General features: G+C 37.6%; 1 protein-coding gene across 1 annotated transcript in view; it reads left to right on the top strand.

Annotated features, from left to right (window-relative positions):
- Nucleotides 1-19,836, top strand: part of HMCN1 (hemicentin 1) — a 514,767-nt gene that overhangs the window by 131,964 nt on the left and 362,967 nt on the right. The window contains exons 3-4 of the mRNA XM_070473938.1: nt 1,699-1,857; nt 3,066-3,188. Of these exons, the coding sequence (XP_070330039.1) occupies nt 1,699-1,857; nt 3,066-3,188 (282 nt within the window). The remainder of the gene's footprint in view (nt 1-1,698; nt 1,858-3,065; nt 3,189-19,836) is intronic.

Here is a 19,836-nt window from a genome sequence, read left to right as displayed (position 1 = left end):
GAGGATCAAATAGAATTTCCAGAGTTTAGAATAAAACGTTATAGGTAATTCTTTTCATTTTGAGAAAGAACTCACTGTTATTGGGTTCTGATGGACTGTGGAATCACAAGCCCTCCCACCCCAAAATGTTCCCAAGCTTCCCTGCTGTTTCTTTGATTGCCTTTTGTAGGCGTGAGCTGCTTAAGTGCAAGATGCTTTGGCTTCTTCATCTTTGTGTGCCCGAATCCTAGCAGGATGTTTAAGCACTTACTCATTGCTCAAAACATACTGGTTAAAAGTTCATTTCCTTGGCCCTGTAGTTATTGATATCTGCTAAGGAAACATGAGGAAAATGACTACAATATATAATATATATTATAGATATAATCATACTATGATAGATTTGTATTTATATCTTTAAAATAGAGGAAGATTTGAAAGAACGTTAATTTTCAGCAGTAGAGAAATGCCTGACTAAATTATGGGATGTAGACAGAATATTTCACAGTCATTAAAAGCTGTGATTTTGAAAAAAACATTGATGACATGATAGCGTAAGTAGGATATAGTCCTAAATTTAGAATATAATGTCTAACACTGTAAGCACAACATGCTTAGAGTTCTATCTTTAAATTCATATGTGCTTGAAGGAAATATATGTGGCAGGAATTCCTCTTAGGACGAGGTCTGTTTTTGTTTAGGATGATATATTGAGCCTAGTAGTAGTGTGTGCTCAGTTGAGTCTGAATATTTGCAACCCCATGGGCAATAGCCAGTCAGTCTTCTCTGTCTATAGGATTTTCCAGGCAAGAATGCTGGAATAGGTTGCCATGCCCTCTTCATGGGGTCTTACTGACCCTGAGTTTGAACCCGCATCTCTTGCATCTTCAGTATTGACAGGTGGATTCTTTACTGCCAGAACCATCTGGGAAGCCTATTTCGAGCTTAATACAATAGCAGATAAAACACAGAGATTATGTGTTAGTAGTAAAAATGAAGCAGTATGAAAAGAGCTACAAAGGGGCTGTACTTTACATAAGGTGGTCATGGAGGTTTTCTCTGATTGGTCACATCAGAGCAGAAACTTGGGGTATAGGAGATAAACCAGTCTGTTTGTTTGCTGGTGAAAATGATCCAGTAAAAAGAAAAATTTTGACAATGGAATGGAGAGAAGGGATGGTCACAGGAACTGGGTCCTTGATTAGGCACAGATGAGAAGTTAGCCTTAGCTGTGAGTGAAATGATTCCTTCACCATGAAGGCAGGGCATGTGGCTACTATTACTGTAGGTTAATAGGTATTGGAGTGGGAGTTTATTAAAATTCTGTATTGATTGCTTCTGTCTTCCCAGTACAATAGAGGGAAGGTCATCAAATAAGAGTCAGAATAAGAGAAGAGGAGATGTATGAAATAGTCATGTATGAGAATGGGAGTGGATCAATATTTAATTACAAAGTATATAAAAATTTCTATTATTTTGTGTATCTGGGGTGAATTTTTTATTTATCCATAAGTACAGGTGGTTTTTTTTTTTTTGTCTCCACATCACTTTATGTCTTTTTCCATCTCCTTGTAACCAAAGTGGTTAATCCAGTGGCAAATGGACAGAAAATAGAAATGAAGAGAACTTTCTTGGTTCTTGAGCTTCTAAGGCAATTTGTCATAACTCTCTCTTTTCTGCTAGTGAAATAATAGGATTCTTCTCACCGTTTCTCAACAGGGTGGTGGCGACTGTCCAGAAATGAGTATCGGAGCTATAAAAATTGCCTTGGAAATTTCTCTTCCTGGGTCTTTCATCTATGTTTTCACTGATGCGCGATCCAAGGATTATCGACTCGCTCATGAGGTGCTGCAGCTTATCCAACAGAAACAGTCACAGGTGAGTAGGGGTCAACCCCCCACCCCCCAATTTTCCATCTGAACACAGCTGTAAGAAATACAGCATGTAAGAGATTGCCTCCACTCTCACTATGCCATGTGTGGCAAATGTCAATAACTACAATTATGGATCCATATATAAGGGCCCCAGTATATATGTATGTGTCATTTAATGTAAATGGATATGTGATATTTGTACACAGCATGTAAATGCACTGTTTCACAATATGGAAAAGAAATGATTACGGTTTAATTAAGATGTTTGTTATCGTCTTATCCGTATAACTGACAAAAGCATAGCCCTAACAGAAAAAGCCTTTATTTCCAGTGTCACCTCCTATGTGAAATCTTGAGTCAGTTACTCATTGTATCAGTTAGCTATTGCTGAGTAACAAGCTGTTCTAACTCTCAGTGACTTAAAACAGTAGTCATGTATTTCTCACATGGTTGTCGGACTCAGTTGCCCTAGGCTCTGGTTGCTCACTTGTGTATCTAGGCATAGTTTGGTTTTGGCTTATCTCAGCTGATCTCTGGGTGACTTGGCTTTTCCTTGCAAGTTTCTCCACCTCTTTCTGAGACCAGTAATCCAGTTTAGGCATAATCTTGTCATGACCAAGGCAGAAACACTGAGAGATCAAGTGGACATACACAAGGCGATGGCACCCCACTCCAGTACTCTTGCCTGGAAAATCCCATGGACGGAGGAGCCTGGTGGGCTGCAGTCCATGGGGTCGCTAAGAGTTGGAAACGACTGAGCGACTTCACTTTCACTTTTCACTTTCATGCATTGGAGGAGGAAATGGCAACCCACTCCACTATTCTTGCCTGGAGAATCCCAGGGATGGGGGAGCCTGGTGGGCTACCGTCTATGGGGTCGCACAGAGTCGACTCAAGCAGCAGCAAGCAGCAGCAGCTTGAGTGTCAGTTTGGAACCAGTAGAGTATGCATTTTGCCTTGTGCTTATGGCCAAAACAAGTCAGATTTCCAGGCTTTGATTCAAAAATGACAAAGTAAACTTTACCTCTTTTGTAAGGTTAACTTCAAGATCACCTGTAAATTGCATGAATCAGGAAGATACACACACACACGCATACATACACATGTCTCCCACTTGCCTGGCAGTATGTTAATATACAGCAAGTGCTCAATAACCATATGATGACTTCCCCAAATGCTTTAAATTGTCTTCTTTTTTTTCCAAAACTGTAGGTGGTATTTGTGCTTACTGGAGATTGTGATGACAGAAGCCATATTGGATACAGAGTCTATGAAGAAATTGCCTCTACGAGTTCTGGTCAAGTGTTCCATCTGGACAAAAAACAAGTTAATGAGGTCAGTTTAATAAAGCGGGTCTACTTTATTACTCACTACCTTATCAACATCACTTGGACAAACCTAATTGTGTCAGTTTTGATTTCAAGAACAATTCAAACAAAAAAGTTTTTCCCCCTGGGCTACACGTTAATAAAGGCATTAAACTGATGTTCAGAAGCGTAGGTTTATCTGGTATTAATTTCTAGACAGTGTTATGCTATACTGATAAATTATTTACGTTTCAGTATACATTTATTTAAAATTCATTTAGTGGAACTTGAAAACTTTTGTAGTTTTTATTGTTTAGTAAGGTTAGTTTGTATTTCCGATGTAAAGCTTTTGGATAACTGGTAAAATGAGGCTTGATTTGACTCTTCCTTGACTCATTTTACATTTGTTCACTAAACTAGAATATAAGAAGTTAGTTGTTGAGTCAAATTCTAATAAAGTTTGACCTCTAAAATAAAAAATAAAAACTATTGCTCAATAACTATATACTTATCTAAAAATTTTTATGATAGTCTAAAACACATATTAAGAAAATTTTTGTAGTTTCTAAAAATGTGTTTGAGATATGTTTAATTGTCATGATTCTCTCTTTTGTTCTGTTACCTTGCCTTGACCCTACCTGTGATGATAAAATTTTGTTTACTTATTTATTTGGCTCCCAGGTAAGTTTCTAGGAACATGCCAAAATGAAGATAAGATATGACATTTGCATAATTCATGTTTGATTTGATGTGGTCAGGGTATCTATACAAATTTTATTTATTTATTTTTTTTAAATTTTATTTTTTTGTCATTACTGCAATTAATATTAAAATTTTTCTTAACAATTTTCAACTATTGAAGAAAAATAGCATGATTAACTATATTGTGTGTGTTTATATAAACACACATACATAAATATATATCCACAGATATATACACACATACTCATATATATATATACATACATGTGGATGTGTGTGTGTTCTTATTTTCCTCTTTTTTTGTGACCTAATATGTGATGAATACTTAAGTTTCTGATATGAGCTGAAAAGATGTTTTTTTTCTTTGTAACACAGGATTTTACATATATGTATATATATAATATACACATTATATACAAATATATATATATTTATAAATATATAAATTTATAATATATGTACATTTATATATTTATATATAAATTATCTGGAGCATATTATGCTTAGTCAAATAAGACAGAGAAAGACAAATACCATATATTTTCACTTATGGGTGGAATCTCAGGAAAATAATACAAATGGACAGATGTAACAAAACAGAAGCGGACCCACAGAGAACAAATTTGTGATTATTGGAGGGGAATGGGTGGGGAGAGGGCAAAACAGGTGAAAGGATTTAAAAGGTACAAACTAATAAGCATAAAATAAATAAGTTTTAAGAATATAGTGGACAGCACAGGGGATATAGTTAATAAACAAGTTCTGTTCATTTCATGACAGACTCCCTTGTCTTGAAAGAAATGGTTCACTATGTCCTCTTATGACTAAAGAGTTCCTATTAGATCATGTAGGAACTAATGGCACATTGCAGATTTCTAGAATAAATAATTTAGTTAAAATATTTTTTATTAATATATGATATACAAACATGGAAGATTACTTTAGTGTAAACAAGTTTTCTTGTAAGAAACAGCCTTTAGAGGAAACTATGACTTGAGTCCGTATTGTGTCCATTGTGGTGGTTTATCACTAAGTCATGTCTGACTCTGCAACTCCATGGATTGTAGCCTGCTAGGCTCCTCTGTCATGGGATTCTCCAGGCAAGAATATTGGAGTGGGTTGCCATTTCCTTCTTCAGGGCATCTTCCCGACCCAGGAATTGAACCCGGGTCTCCTGTGTTGCATGCAGATTCTTTACTGACTGAGCTATGAGGGAAGCGTCCCTGAGCTTTGAGGGAAGCTGTGAGGGAAGTGTCCCTCAGTGTCCACTGTAGCAATTCAGAAATGCCTGGGCAGGTCTGACCACTACAGGGGGAGACCTTAACAGTTATTTGAATAAACATCTGCATGAGAGTTTGGGAGCCTGAAGTTGGAGAAGAGTGCGAGGTATCTCTCTCTGGAACTAGGTTTCTTGTCCCTTGACCTTGTGCTTGACCCTAATGATGGGAATGTCACCATTTTGAGTTGTTTTTAACCTAGGATTATGTAAGACTCTGGGGTACAGTCAATATCATTAGCATGAAGTAGGGCATAGTGGGGAAGAGCATCATTCTCTCTTATATCAGTGAGGATATCACCCACTTAGGGGGTTCTGAGGCTTTTGGGGGAGTGGTAGTGGTGTTCAGTGCAGATAGATGGGGCATTGATGGCAACAAAGGATGCGATGCCCAGAGGACAGGGTGTTTCCCAGCAGAAGGTACTACAGAAGAGAAGAGGCGAGAAGAGTCAAGGCTACGGTCAGCAAGCACCTAGTGCATTTGAAAGAGCAGCTGACTGAACCTGCAGGTATAACTTGGAGATTCTCAAAACATGTTGGATAAACTTCTAGACCTTTGCCAACAAAGGCCTGTCTAGTCAACGCTATGATTTTTCCAGTGGTCACGTATGGATGTGAGAGTTGGACTATAAAGAAAGCTGAGCACCAAAGAATTGATGCTTTTGAATTGTGGTGCTGGAGAAGACTCTTGAGAGTCCCTTGGACTGCAAGGAGATCCAACCAGTCCATCCTAAAGGACATCAGTCCTGAATACTCATTCTGAATATTCATTGGAAGGACTGATGTTAAAGCTGAAACTCCAATACTTTGGCCACCTGATGCGAAGAACTGACTAATTTGAAAAGACCCTGATGCTGGGAAAGGTTGAAGGCATGAGAAGAAGGGGATGACAGAGGATGAGACGGTTGGATGGTATCACCGACTCAGTGGACATGAGTTTGAGTAAACTCTGGGAGTTGGTGATGGACAGGGAGGCCTGGCGTGCTGCAGTCCATGGGGTTGCAAAGAGTCAGACACGACTGAGCGACTGAACTGAACTGAAACTTCTAGGGAGAACCTTAGAACTTTATTGTTGGGTTTCCCTTGTGGCTCAGTGGTGAAGTATCCACCTGCCAGTGTAGGAGACACAGGTTTGACCCCTGGGTCCAGAAGATCCTTTGGAGAAGGAAATGGCAACCCATTCCGGTATCTTCTTGGGAAATCCTATAGACAGAGGAGCCTGGTGAGCTATTAATACATGGGGTCATAAACAGTCGGACACAATTTAGTGATTAAATGATGACAAACATAGGACATTATTAGGTTTGGATCCCAGAGCTAGAATATAACCTTGTCTGTCCCATTAGTGTGACAATTTATATTCATATACTCAGAGAAAATTGATTTATGAAAAATTGAAAATACTATTGTCTTAAATGAAGATTATAAGCCCTACAGAGGTACAGACTTTCTTATTAAACAAATGGGATGATGCGTAGTCCTAAGAAAGAATTCTGTTGTTTAGTCGCTCAGTTGTGTTTGACTCTTCATGACACCATGGACTGCAGCACACCAGTCTTCCCTGTCCTTCATTGTCTCCTGGAGTTTGCTCAAACTCATGTCCTTAGAGTTGATGATACCATCCAACCATCTCATCCTCTGCTGCCCTTTTCCCCTTGTGCTTTCAACCTTTCCCAGCATCAGGGTCCTTTCTAATGAGTCAGCTCTTCCCATGTCAGGTGGCCAAAGTATTGGAGCTTCAGCTTCAGCATCAGTCCTTCCAATGAATATTCAGGGTTGATTTTCTTTAGGATTGACTGGTTTGATCTTGCAGTCTGAAGGACTCTGAAGTGTCTTCTTCAGCACCACAGTTCAAAAGCATCAATACTTCTGCACTCAGCCTTCTTTATGGTCCAAATTACCAAATAATTTATAGGAATAACAGTTTAAAAGTTTTGGTATAAATTATAGAAAATTGTATGGATGTAGATATATAACAGAAATTTAACCCGCTGCTATGTTAATAGTCTTTTTCTCCTAGATTATCAGTTGATACTCAGATCTTTAAGTTCAGCTAGGTAGAAGAGGACTAGATAAAAGCATTACTCAGACTGCCCATTTTTGTAAGCTGGAGTGTAATGCCAACAGGGATGGGCTTTAATGTTTATGTCAACCAAATCAATTCCAATCCCCCTTTCAGTTGGTTCATGAAAGGTCATTAAATCTCAAGAGAGACTTAGCTAAGGGTGTCTTGGAAAAGATATTTTCTGGATATTGTCCTGCATGGATGTAAATTCCATGTCTGGTGTAGGTATCTTCATACACGTCTGAGCTTGAAATAAATATGAGGGGGATTAGAGAGCTAAGGAAGTCCAGAGCCTTTGGATTAAGTAAACATTCTTACTGTCCTACCTCTAAGCCCAAGAATTAGGGAAGTGATCTTTTTGTTTAAGCTGGTTAGAGTTGAATATTATGGTACCTTAAAAATAAATGCATCCTTACTGATAAATTGCACTTATCTCACCCACTAGTAAGGTAATGCTCAAAATTCTCCAAGCCAGGCTTCAGCAATACGTGAACTGAGAACTTCCAGATGTTCAAGTTGGTTTTAGAAAAGGCAGAGGAACCAGAGATCAAATTGCCAATATCTGCTGGATCATCGAAAAAGCAAGAGAGTTCCAGAAAAACATCTATTTCTGCTTTATTGACTACACCAAAGCCTTCGACTCTGTGGATCACAATAAACTGTGGAAAATTCTGAAGGAGATGGGCATACCAGACCACCTGACCTGCCTCTTGAGAAACCTGTATGCAGGTCAAGAAGCAACAGTTAGAACTGGACATGGAACAAAAGACTGGTTCCAAACAGGAAAAGGAGTATGTCAAGGCTGTATATTGTCACCCTGCTTATTTAACTTATATGTAGAGTACATCATGAGAAAGGCTGGGCTGGAAGAAGCCCAAGCTGGTGTCAAGATTGCTGGGAGAAATATCAATAACCTCAGATATGCAGATGACACCACCCTTATGGCAGAAAGTGAAGAGGAACTAAAAAGCCTCTTGATGAAAGAGGAGAGGGAAAAAGTTGGCTTAAAGCTTAACATTCAGAAAACTAAGATCATGGCACCTAGTCCCATCACCTCATGGGAAATAGATGGGGAGACAGTGGAAACAGTGTCAGACTTCATTTTTTTGGACTCCAAAATCACCGCAGATGGTGACTGCTGCCATGAAATTAAAAGACGCTTACTCTTTGGAAGGAAAATTACGACCAACCTAGATAGCATATTAAAAAGCAGAGACATTACTTTGCCAACAAAGGTCTGTCTGGTCAAGGCTGTGGTTTTTCCAGTGGTCATGTATGGATGTGAGAGTTGGACTGTGAGGAAGGCTGAGCACTGAAAAATTGATGCTTTTGAACTATGGTGTTGGAGAAGACACTTTTTTTTTTTCATTTATTTTTATTAGTTGGAGGCTAATTACTTTACAGTACTGTAGTGGTTTTTGTCATACATTGACATGAATCATCCATGGAGTTACATGTATTCCCCATCCCGATCCCCCCTCCCACTTCTCTCTCCACCCGATCCCTCTGGGTCTTCCCAGTGCACCAGGTCCGAGCACTTGTCTCATGCATCCAACCTGGGCTGGTGATCTGTTTCACCCTAGATAATGTACATGTTTCAAAGCTGTGGAGAAGACTCTTGAGAGTCCTTTGGACTGCAAGCAGATCCAACCAGTCCATCATGAAGGAGATGAGTCCTGGGTGTTCATTGGAAGGACTGATGCTGAAGCTCCAATACTTTGGCCACCTCATGCGAAGAGTTGACTCTTTGGAAAAGACCCTGATGCTGGGAGGGATTAGGGGCAGGAGGAGAAGGGGACGACAGAGGATGAGATGGTTGGATGGCATCATCGACTCAATGGGCATGAGTTTGAGTAAACTCCGGGAGTTGGTGATGGACAGGGAGGCCTTGTGTGCTGCGATTCATGGGGTCGCAAAGAGTCGGACACGACTGAGCGACTGAACTGAACTGCACTGAGCTTATAAAAGTGAAAGTCATTCAGTCTTGTCCAACTCTTTGTGACCCCGTGGGCTATACAGTCCATGGAATTCTCCAGGCCAGAATACTGGAATGGATTGCCTGCCTATTCCTTCTCCTTCAGATGTTCCCGACCCAGGAATTGAACTGGAGTCTCCTCATTGCAGGCAGATTCTTTACCCACTCAGCTATCAAGGAAGTCCTCCTAACTGTTAAGAATTCTGTATTTTTTTGTGACATGGTCTCTGTAAGTCCCAGGTTCTTTGTAAAAGAAAGGATAAATCGGAATATGTAAATGTAAAATGGGGATAGTAGAATTATACATTTCAGGAAGTTATCATATTAAATGAGATAATGCATATAAAATGTTCTCCCAAGTTCCACTATAGGGCAAGTGCCCAATAATTGGTAACTAGTATTGTTTTAATCCTTATAATGTTGTTATTTTGCTTTCAAAGTAGGGAAATTGTGCCACTGTGTTTGTCAGAAACCAGATGGCTTCTTGTTGTTGTTGGGAAATAAATTTGAGTGGGACAGTCTGGGAAGAGGCTGGCGAGATGGTTCTTTTTTTTGATGTGTGTAAAAGAGATGTTCTGAAGGGGTTTCTGGAGCCCCATAAGCCAATATATTCCTTAAAGCCACCAAAGTAAATGATTTTTTTTAAACAAAAAGCAGAATGACAGTGTTGAAATTGGATTGGCAAAATTTTTAGCATGTAATATAGCCATTTCTCTTCTAATTGTTCCAGATTCTCCTATTTTGTAAATATTATAAACTCTAAGGAACCTAGATGCTATAATGATGTCTGCACATTTAATAGGTATAAGAACTGTGGTGAAGTCATACACATACTGAGTCCTTTCATTTTAATAGAGTGATTTTTTTCATCGTTTGTTTCCAAAGGAATCTGTTGAGTATTATGCTTTATCCTCCTAACCCAGTTCATCAGTTTCCTAAGCGAGCAGGTTATATTTTGTGTCAACTCTCTTGAGATTTCTTGAAGTTTTTTTCTTTCTTCTGTTCATTTTTTTGGAGAAGATCTAGGTATCTTTCATCTTTATTTAACATAAAAGAGAAACCAAAGAAAAGGAAGTATTTGGCTGAGCATCAGGGGTATATAAATCATTGTGTGGTATTACTCTTTGGCAATACAAGTTAAGACACATCTCAAAGATGTACTTAATTCATGTTTGAAGACGGAAAAGGAACTGAACAGTCTAAGTCTTTCATTTCTTTGTAAACTGGGTGATTGTCAGTGATGCAACTAATGCTTCCTAGGTTTAAGTCCAAGTTTGAAATCTCAAAGTTACCCACAGATGTTATATTCTTGTGTCCAAGAACCTAACACAAAAGATCCATCATCCAGTGGGTAATTCACTTGTTTTGTCTCCCAATCCTTTCTCTCCACCTCTTCCAGCCGATGTCTTCAGGTATCTCCGTTTCCAACCCCCCGCCCCCAAACCTCTCCCTTTACATCCCACACTTGTGGATTGCCTTTATTCCCCACTCCTAAATAATGCTGGCTAGCTGACTATGTTATAGAAGAAAGAAATTTTATTAAATAAAGAAACAGTTTTCAAGAAATTTACATTTTTGAAAGAGATCAATGATGATATTTAGAAGTCCCATGAGAATATATCTTAATGACTGTCCTGTCATATAACTTGCAGGTTGTTGGTGTAGGATGTTTTAGTTACAACATTCCTTTTTAATACCCAGGGCTTTCTTCTAGCGAGGGTGCCCTGTGCTACTCTGTTTGGCATGGACATATTCCTCTTGATTTTCTATCAGACATGAAAGACTCCCGTAACTCTTTCCTTTCCTTGTAAGAATAAGAAAATATGCTGTGTGATTAAGAAAATGATACCAGACCAAAATGATTGGGTGCTTGCTATGGCCACTAAGCAAGAGCTGAATTTTATTTTACTTCATTTCATTTTACTTAATCCTTACTACTGCCTATAAGAAAGACACCATGAAACAGGCTCTGTATCAACCTAGAGGGGTGGGATGGGGCAGGAGATGGGAGGGAGGTTCAAAAGGGAGGGGATATATGTGTACCTGTGGCTGATTCAGGTTGAGGTTTGACAGAAAACAGCAAAATTTTGTAAAGCAATTATCCTTCAATAAAAAAATAAAAAAAAAAAGACTCCATGAACGTCACCTCTATTTCACAGATGAGGGGAAGAGGCATAGGGAGGCAGACCATCTTACTCAGGGTTAAACTGCTGCTGGCTGTAAATGTCCGAATGTAGGGAACATATACATTATTTATCCTGTAACTGTACCCATAATCATGGTGAATCCCACCTCTGATTTCCTCTTTTGTTTTTATCAGATGATGCAGTTTTAACAGTAAATGACACATCAGAGGTTCCATCCTGATTCATTTGTTCAGCACATGTTTGAGCTACCTTATGCACACTGGGAAAGCAAGATCTTTGAAGTTTCTTCATTGATAGATAGGATAGAGCCACATGAGATTAAGCAAATAAGGAAATTTCAATAGTTGTTGTTGTTGTTCAGTAGCTCAGTCGTGTCCAACTCTTTGTGACCCCATGGACTGCAGCATGTCAGGCTTCCCTGTCCCTCACCAGCTCCCGGAGTTTGCTCAAACTCATGTCCATTGAGACTGTGATGCCATCCAACCATCTCGTTCTCCATCATCCCCTTCTCCTGCCTTCAATCTTCCCCAGCATCAGGATCTTTTTCCAATAGTAGGCTCTTTGAATCAGGTGGCCAAAGTATTGGAACTTCAGCATCAGTCCTTTCAGTGAATATTCAGAACTGATCTCCTTTAGGATTGATGGTTGGATCTCCTTGTAGTCCAAGGGACTCTCAAGAATCTTCTCCAACACCACAGTTCAAAAGATTCAATTCTTCCGTGCACAGCCTTCTTTATGGTCCAGCTTTCACATCCTTACATGACTACTGGAAAAATCATAGCTTTGACTATACAGAACTTTGTTGGTAAAGTAATGTCTCTGCTTTTTAATATGCTGCCTAGGTTGGTCATTGCTTTTCTTCCAAGGAGCAAGTGTCTTTTACTTTCATAGCTGCAGTCATCATCCATGGTGATTTTGGAGCCCAAGAAAATAAAGTCTGTCACTGTTTCCATTGTTTCCCTTTATATTTGCCATGAAGTGATGGGACCAGATGCCATGATCTTAGTTTTTTGAATGTTGAGTTTTAAGCCAGATTTTTCACTGTCCTCAGTAGTACCCAGCACAGTCGACTTGGGCATCTGATCTAAATTGACCACCCTCTACTTTATAAAGGATTGGAAAGGCACTGAAAATGCTGTCTACTTTTCTTTGAATAAGTGGCAGGGTAGTAAAAGTCCAAGGTTTTAAAAATCTTGGTTCTAAGTTCTCCTCCGTCGTAGGCAAAACTGTCCCAGCCACTGCTGAAGCCAACGTGCTCTGGGAGTTTACCATCAACTTTCTTACAGCAGCAAGGAGAGAGGGAAGTCATCCCAGAATTTTCACTCTAAGAATGATTAAAGAAGCAGGATATCAGTAATTATCTGAGCAGAAAAGAGATGGCTCACTCAGCAGGGGCAAAAGAAAGTTTAGTGAATAACAGACTACCAAGGTGTGGGCTGGGCTAAGCACAGCTAACAAGCAGTGTTGAAGCTTTAAGAATCCAGCAACAATAGAGGAGAGGGTTTGGACCAGCGCCCAGGGAGATCAAGATTGAGATCCTCTGACAGGCAAACTGCAGCCGTGGAGGATAAAACCTGGGGAATCTTTCTTCATGCTTTTCATTTCACCCCGTCTAACTGGAAGCTGGGAGACCATGGAGACCCTAGTGAAGCAGTTCTCAAAGGTCAGCATCCCTGGATGCAGAGCCTAAAGGAGAAGGACAGAGCATTCATCTAGAGGGGCAAAATAAAAGTTTCCAGTACAAGCAGAACTGTGAAGTAAAGACTCCAGGCCCTGGGACTGACTCATATCCCAGCCATGGGATGTTACATAAGTTACACAGTCTTTCTCAGTTTCCACATCTGAAAAAGAGGAGGATGATAGTACCTATTTCAAAGTTATTGTATTTAGAGCATACCAATAAATATTAACTTCTTATTTTTATTTAGTGATGTATTTTAGTCAAAATATTCTAGCAACATTTAAAAATTTTTTCCTAAGACAAATATGTATTTAGTGTCCATCTGTGTTGAGATAACCAAACACAGATGCTATGATGGGGCTTTAGGATATGGGAGATCTGGATTTAAATGAGTACTCTGTCTTTAGCTCGTTGGAAACTTTCTGTAACTTCTCTGAGACTTTCTTCATGTGATAACAGGCATACTAATTAACTCACAGGACTGTCATGAAGCTTAAATAAAATAAGGGTACATGTAATAAGCCGAATAGAGTCCCAGGAGAATGGAAATCAGCGAGCCTGGAGGTTCTCCTATGCTAGAGAGAACCTATGATTTTGCTTTTATTGTAGGTCCTTGGGATGTCCTCCTGTGGGGTATTTTGGTGAGCCCCACCTTTACAAATAAATACCTAAGGAAGAATGAACCCAGACTAGTAAAGGCTTTTTGAGATTCTCAAATATTTACAATTGCCCTGTGTTTGTCATGTTTTCTTATTTTCACATCACAGTAAAACCGTTTAAAGGTAAAGGGTTTAACTGCTTACTGTGGGAATAATAATAGTATCAACTATAGTCATAATAACATAGGTCACCCCTAGAGAGCACTTATTATATTCCAGGCACTATGCTGAGTGCATTCCTTCAATCATCACAGATCTATGGGCGTTAGAAAAATGTTTAAACAGTAAGTTATGTGATTTTTTGCTCCCCACCCCCAAATGTGCCCATGGCCTCATTTAACCATATGTGTAACCTATAAAACACTAGTGATAATAATATCATAAGCACTCTCAGGAAGCTCCAAAGAGAATAAATCCCACTTTCTCGGAGTCTACCTGGAGTCAGCCTGTGTAGTTGCCAGCTGCAGAGAGGAGAGGAAAGTAGGAAGAGTCCCTGGATGCCCTGCGTGGGAAGAAGCAGGGGGAGGTGATTGGGCGAAGTGTCCTGAAGCTGAGGAACAGACAGGTTCATGGAGTTCTGGAGGGAGACAGAACAGATGATCATTTTTCTGTATGTAACATGTATTGAGACTCTAAAGAAAACATCTTTATTTGTTTCCATTGGGAAGGGAAGAGTTGAACTTACTAGATATTTCAGAGGCAATAACTGAAACCCAGGAAAATGACATGTCAATTGGCAACTGATCAGGTGAAAAATATGAATAACCTGGCAACCAAGAGCCTCATTGATTAGAAATTACTGGATATATTTCTCTTGTGAGTTTTATATTCTTTTTCATTGAGGTCAGTATTGATATTAGAAAAGCTGTAAGCTTTTGCTGGAGAATGAATTCAGCACAGCCTCTTCCTGCAATATTGCTAAAGGCTACTTGTGATTAGAATTCAGAACAAGAGCTTTCTGTGTATGAGCTAGCTTAATGATGAGACTCTGAAACCCAGGGTTTTGAACAGTTAGTTCTCCAAAATGAGGTGTCTGCCGTTTTCTTTTCCTCTGTTTCAAGTTTCACTCCAGTCATTATTTCAAAAACATAACCTTGCTGACCTTGAAAATAAGTAGGAACGGGTGATTCCTCTGAATTTGGAAAATGTATGAGATAGTTATAATATCTAGAAAGCTTCTGGAAATGTGTGAAAAGAACACATTAATGTTTCCACTTATTCCTTCTTTGAATTCACCTAATTAAGTGTTGAAAATGAAGTGGAGAGCTCAGAGCTCATATTTTAAAATAAGATGGATATCTCTACATCCACAAAAACACCAAAAAGGGAATACATACCTTAGTTCCAGTGGAATGCTTTCTTCCTTTATTGTTATGCCGATTGACATGTTTTCATGAGTGTGTGCTGGATACACACACTCCTGTCACTGTCTTGTCTCTCCAGGGCACCTGGAGTGCTTTACAGGTCACCAAGATGATTACATGAAGCCATGTATACTTTATGGTTTCAGTTGTTTAGAAAAAAACCAAAATATAATAATTTATTGTTTAAAAAACTATTTATTGCTCACAGGCCTCTGAGAATGGGAACAGTTTTTCAGGATGGCATTTAAAGTATCCATAAAACATAATATTCCTTGCATGTGGGGTGGGGGGGAGATGACTGTTCTCAACAGAATCTTATTTAGGCAAAATATACCAAGAGTTTCTCCAATGTGAAATACTGGGGAATAGGGAGTATTTAAAAGATATGCTCTGTAAGGAAAATGAGAATTCCACCTTTCATTTCATGGTTCCATTTTCCGTACTGGCTCTGGGAACTGTTTGAAGCACTAGTTACAGACTGTGGCAGTACTTTCTGTAAGGGAGTCACACCCACAAAAAAAAGCTCCCTGCCTATGAAATGTAAAGACAGTCATGATATTTCATCTCTGGCATTACTTGTCTACGAAACTCAGAAAATGAATGGATACCACTCACTAAATTTTCTTTCTAAAATACCAAAAAAGCAAAGAGAAAGGAGAAAAGCTATTATAAATGCCTGAAAGAACGTTCCTTAAAGAAAAAAAACAATATTATTTAAGGGCAGATATTAGCCAATAGATTATATGCATTCAACAGGATGAAAATAAGTAGAACAAGAAATAAACTTGTTTACTGAACTGATTCTTTTTTTTAATGTGCATTGCAAAATTTTGTAAAATGCTTTTCGTTTTTTATTGAGGTATTGCCAGTTAACAGTGTTTTGATAGTTTCAGGTGAACAATGTAGCTGATTCTATTTTGATTTTTGTTCAGTTGCTCAATTGTGTCTGACTTTTTGTGTCTCCATGGACAGTATCTCATCAGGCTCCTCTGTCCATGGGATTTTCCAGGCAAGAATATTGGAGTGGGTTGCCATTTTCTTCTCCATTTTGATTAGAAGCTGAAATAAAATATAGATCTTAACTGAGATGTCATCTTTAATTCAATCAGTTACTTGCATATCTAATTCTAGATTTGCAGGCATCTTACTTATCAAAAAGTTAGTGTCAATCTCAGTCTTTGAAAAATTTATTCAAATCTGCACTGACTTGAAAGCAACAATCTGTTTTCTCCATTTAGAAGACTTGATGGAAGTTAAAGACTTAAGTTGAGATAAAAAAGTGTCCCAAATGCTTGATATTTAAAACTGAAACAACTAATTAGCCTCTGAAATCACTGATCTTGATCTCTTGAAGAGTTTTGACTGAGAACCACAAAGGAACACAAGAAAATATGAAGAAAATTATTGAAGCAGATAAAATTCTACTGAGCCATTTTCCTAGAACCACAACAATTTGGATATTTCCTTTCATGTTTTATCTATTTAAAATTTAAATGTTCCTTTTAAAGTTTTTTGTTTATAGAGAAAGCATATGTTTATATTAAAATAGTGATGTACACTTTCTCCATCATTGTCTATGTACACACCTAAAATATATATGTCAGAGTATATCTGATCTAATTTCAGAAAGAATAAAAGAACTAACAGATTTAAGAGGTTATATACCTGTTGTTTCAAAAAAATAGTGTATTTTATAAAGATTTATATTATTGTTAAGAAAGCAGTTACAAAGCAATAAGGATTTACTGTGTAGCACAAGGAAATATAATATCTTGTAATAACCTATAATGGAAAAGAATTTGAAAAAGTATATATACATGCATATATATAAGTATATACACACACATTTATGTATATATACATGTACATACATACATATATGGGACTTCCCTGGTGGCTCAGCTGGTAAGTAATCTGCCTGCAATGTAGGAGACCTGACTTTAATCCCTGGGTTGGGAAGATCCCCTGGAGAAGAGAATGGCAACCCATTCTAGTATTCTTGCCTGGAGAGTGCCATGGACAGAGGAGCCCAGTAGGCTTCAGTCCCTGGGGTCACAAAGCGTCAGACACGACTGAGTGGCTAACACTTTCTTTCACTTTCTTTTCATATATGTGTGTGTGTATATATATATACATATACATATATCCCTGGCAAAGGGCCACTTGAGTATTCTTGACTGGAGAATCCCATGGAGAGAGGAGCCTGGAGCGCTACAGTCCCTGGGGTCACAAAGAGTTGGACATGACTGAAGTGACTTAGTAGGCACACATATACATATACATGTACATACTATGTTTTATACCTTAAACTAACCCAACATTGTAAATCAACTGTAGTTTAGTGAAGGAAAAAAATGGGAAAAAAGAAAGCCAATTACATTTAATTGTCCAATCTAGGAATTATTAAAGACAGCAAGATTTTTTTTGGTGAAAATTTAGTGAGATCATGTGTCTTAATTATTCTGAAAATGACCTAATTTTGAATCTTGGGAGGAAGAATTTTGGAATCTTAGTCCCTTCTTACCCAAAAAGCTTCTGAATGTCTAGGCCAGTTGCTCCATCTGGCTAAGACATCTGTATGCCAAGGATACCAAATGTCAGTCTTTCATTTATCATAGAAGTGGGGGATAAAAAGGTCTGGTTACTACACACTGCCTCCAGATCAAGAGGTACTGTTAGTAGTTATCTTTAATAATTGTAATTAAATAATTTGGCCCGAGGTAATTGGACATCATTAATCTTTAGACATAGAAGAGTTTATATAATTTTCTAATTTTCTTTTGTTAATTGCTTACCCAGAAGTCCTTTTATATAATTACTATTCATTTGAAAAAAAATAACTTTTATATGAAAAACATATTTAGATACATATTATTTTAAAGTTGCAAGGAAAGAGTTGGTTAGTACTTTTGGCAGAAATAATTGTTATCAATTAAAAGTAGTTTAATACCTCTGGAGAAAGCATATGAATTTGTTTCTTTAAAAGACAGTTTAAGGGATTTCATGAATTGAATACATGTATTGAATAAAAAGAGTGAAGAAAACCCATGATTTTATTTCTAATATTTCTGTACAATGAACCAACAGACAGCATTGAAAACAGTAGGATTATTTAGGGAAGTGATAGGCAATTCCATGAAGATACTAGGTTGCAAATGTAGGTAAATGCCAAATACATATCATGATTTATCCTTATTTGTGTTTGTTTCAGCATAAATTAGAAATAGTCATCAGGGACAATCTTAATTTTTTGCTTCTATTCCTGCAGTAGAGTTAAGAGTTAAGAGTCAAAGTAAAGGTGGTTTTATATAAGAAATTTCCTTGTGATTTAGAGTAAATAAATGGAAACAGAGTCCATGCTTCATATATTTTCCAGGTTTCCTTATGCATTCCTGGAATGAACCAGCTGTAATAGGGTTATAAAAGCAAAGTATTTTGAGAGATGGTATGAGCTACTTTTGATAGCTCCCTTGTAACATTTTGTACATGATTTGGCTTTATGACAAAAATTATAAATGGCTTTTTTCTTTTTTGCTAAAGACCCCAGAAGGAAAATGTACTTTAAGGTCTTTTACCATATAACTTAAACAACTTTGGTGTGAATAAATGAATAAAGAGAAAGAAAAAGAAGATTTTCAAAATTCTTATTTATAATCTTCAATAGACACAGATCATTTACTTTAAAAATACCATTGTTTGAATATTGTATTAACTTTTAAAATTATGGACTTATGAAAAAATACATGGTCTTGTTAAACCATTTAAAATTTGAATATTAATTTCTTCTGGGAATAGGAAGAAAGTCATCATAATTAGTAACCCATTTGTGAAAATTTGCCCATTATCCATTCAAATAATATTTATTAAATTAATATATTGACCCAATAATTAGATAATGAATTTTAAAATTTAAATAACAAATTATTAAAAGTAATAATTATTGTTCCTTCAAAGGATGTTTATTGAAATTATATATCTGGTAAGACTTCAGTTTTAAAAATACGTTAATCATTTACATATATATGCATATTTCTAAAAAAATTGGAAAGGTCGTACCTAAATATGCTGATGCAATTACTGTACAGGTGATTTTAATATTTTTAATTTTATGTACTTTTTTAAATGTACTTTTATAAAATTTCTAAAATAATGAATGTGCATGCATGCTAAGTTGCTTCAGTTGTGTCCGACTCTTTGCAACCCTATGGGCTGTAGCCTGCCAGGCTCCTAAGTCTCCTGCATTGGCAAGTGGGTTCTTCACCACTAGCGCCACATGGGAAGCCTCACAATAATGAATATATTAATTTTAAAATAAAATAAAAACAGTGAAAGCATTTTCAGTTAAAAAAAAAATCAAATACACTGCCTATACTTAGAGACCAGATTTATTGCAAGGCTCTACACTACAATGAAAGGATGAAGCACACATAGACCCAGTGTCTCAAGATACCAGATTCTGTAATCTGGAAGGAGATAGGTCAAGTCTCATTCATCCAAAAGCAAAATGAAAAACCAAACTCCACCTTCTAAACTTGCTTCTTTCTTCTTCACCAGACTCATTGAATGGTAATTACTTCGTCCCCTCATACATATTTATTCTGGCATCTTAATTTTCACTCTCTCCACCCAGTTAGAACTATTCATGAAATCAAAGACTAACCTCAGTCTTCATTCTTCTTAGTAAAAGGTAACACTGTGACCATTTAGCTTTTTTTTCTTTGGAAACCCCCTTGCCCTGAGCATCCCTAATATGGTTGATGTTCTTTTGCAGTAGATCTCCATTGCCTCTCTGCCTCCTTTGCTGGTA

This window comes from Odocoileus virginianus, chromosome 11, assembly GCF_023699985.2.
Source record: "Odocoileus virginianus isolate 20LAN1187 ecotype Illinois chromosome 11, Ovbor_1.2, whole genome shotgun sequence".
NCBI classification, from domain to species: domain Eukaryota; kingdom Metazoa; phylum Chordata; class Mammalia; order Artiodactyla; family Cervidae; genus Odocoileus; species Odocoileus virginianus.
Note: the sequence above shows the minus strand (reverse complement) of the source record. Positions and strands in the feature narration are given on the sequence as shown.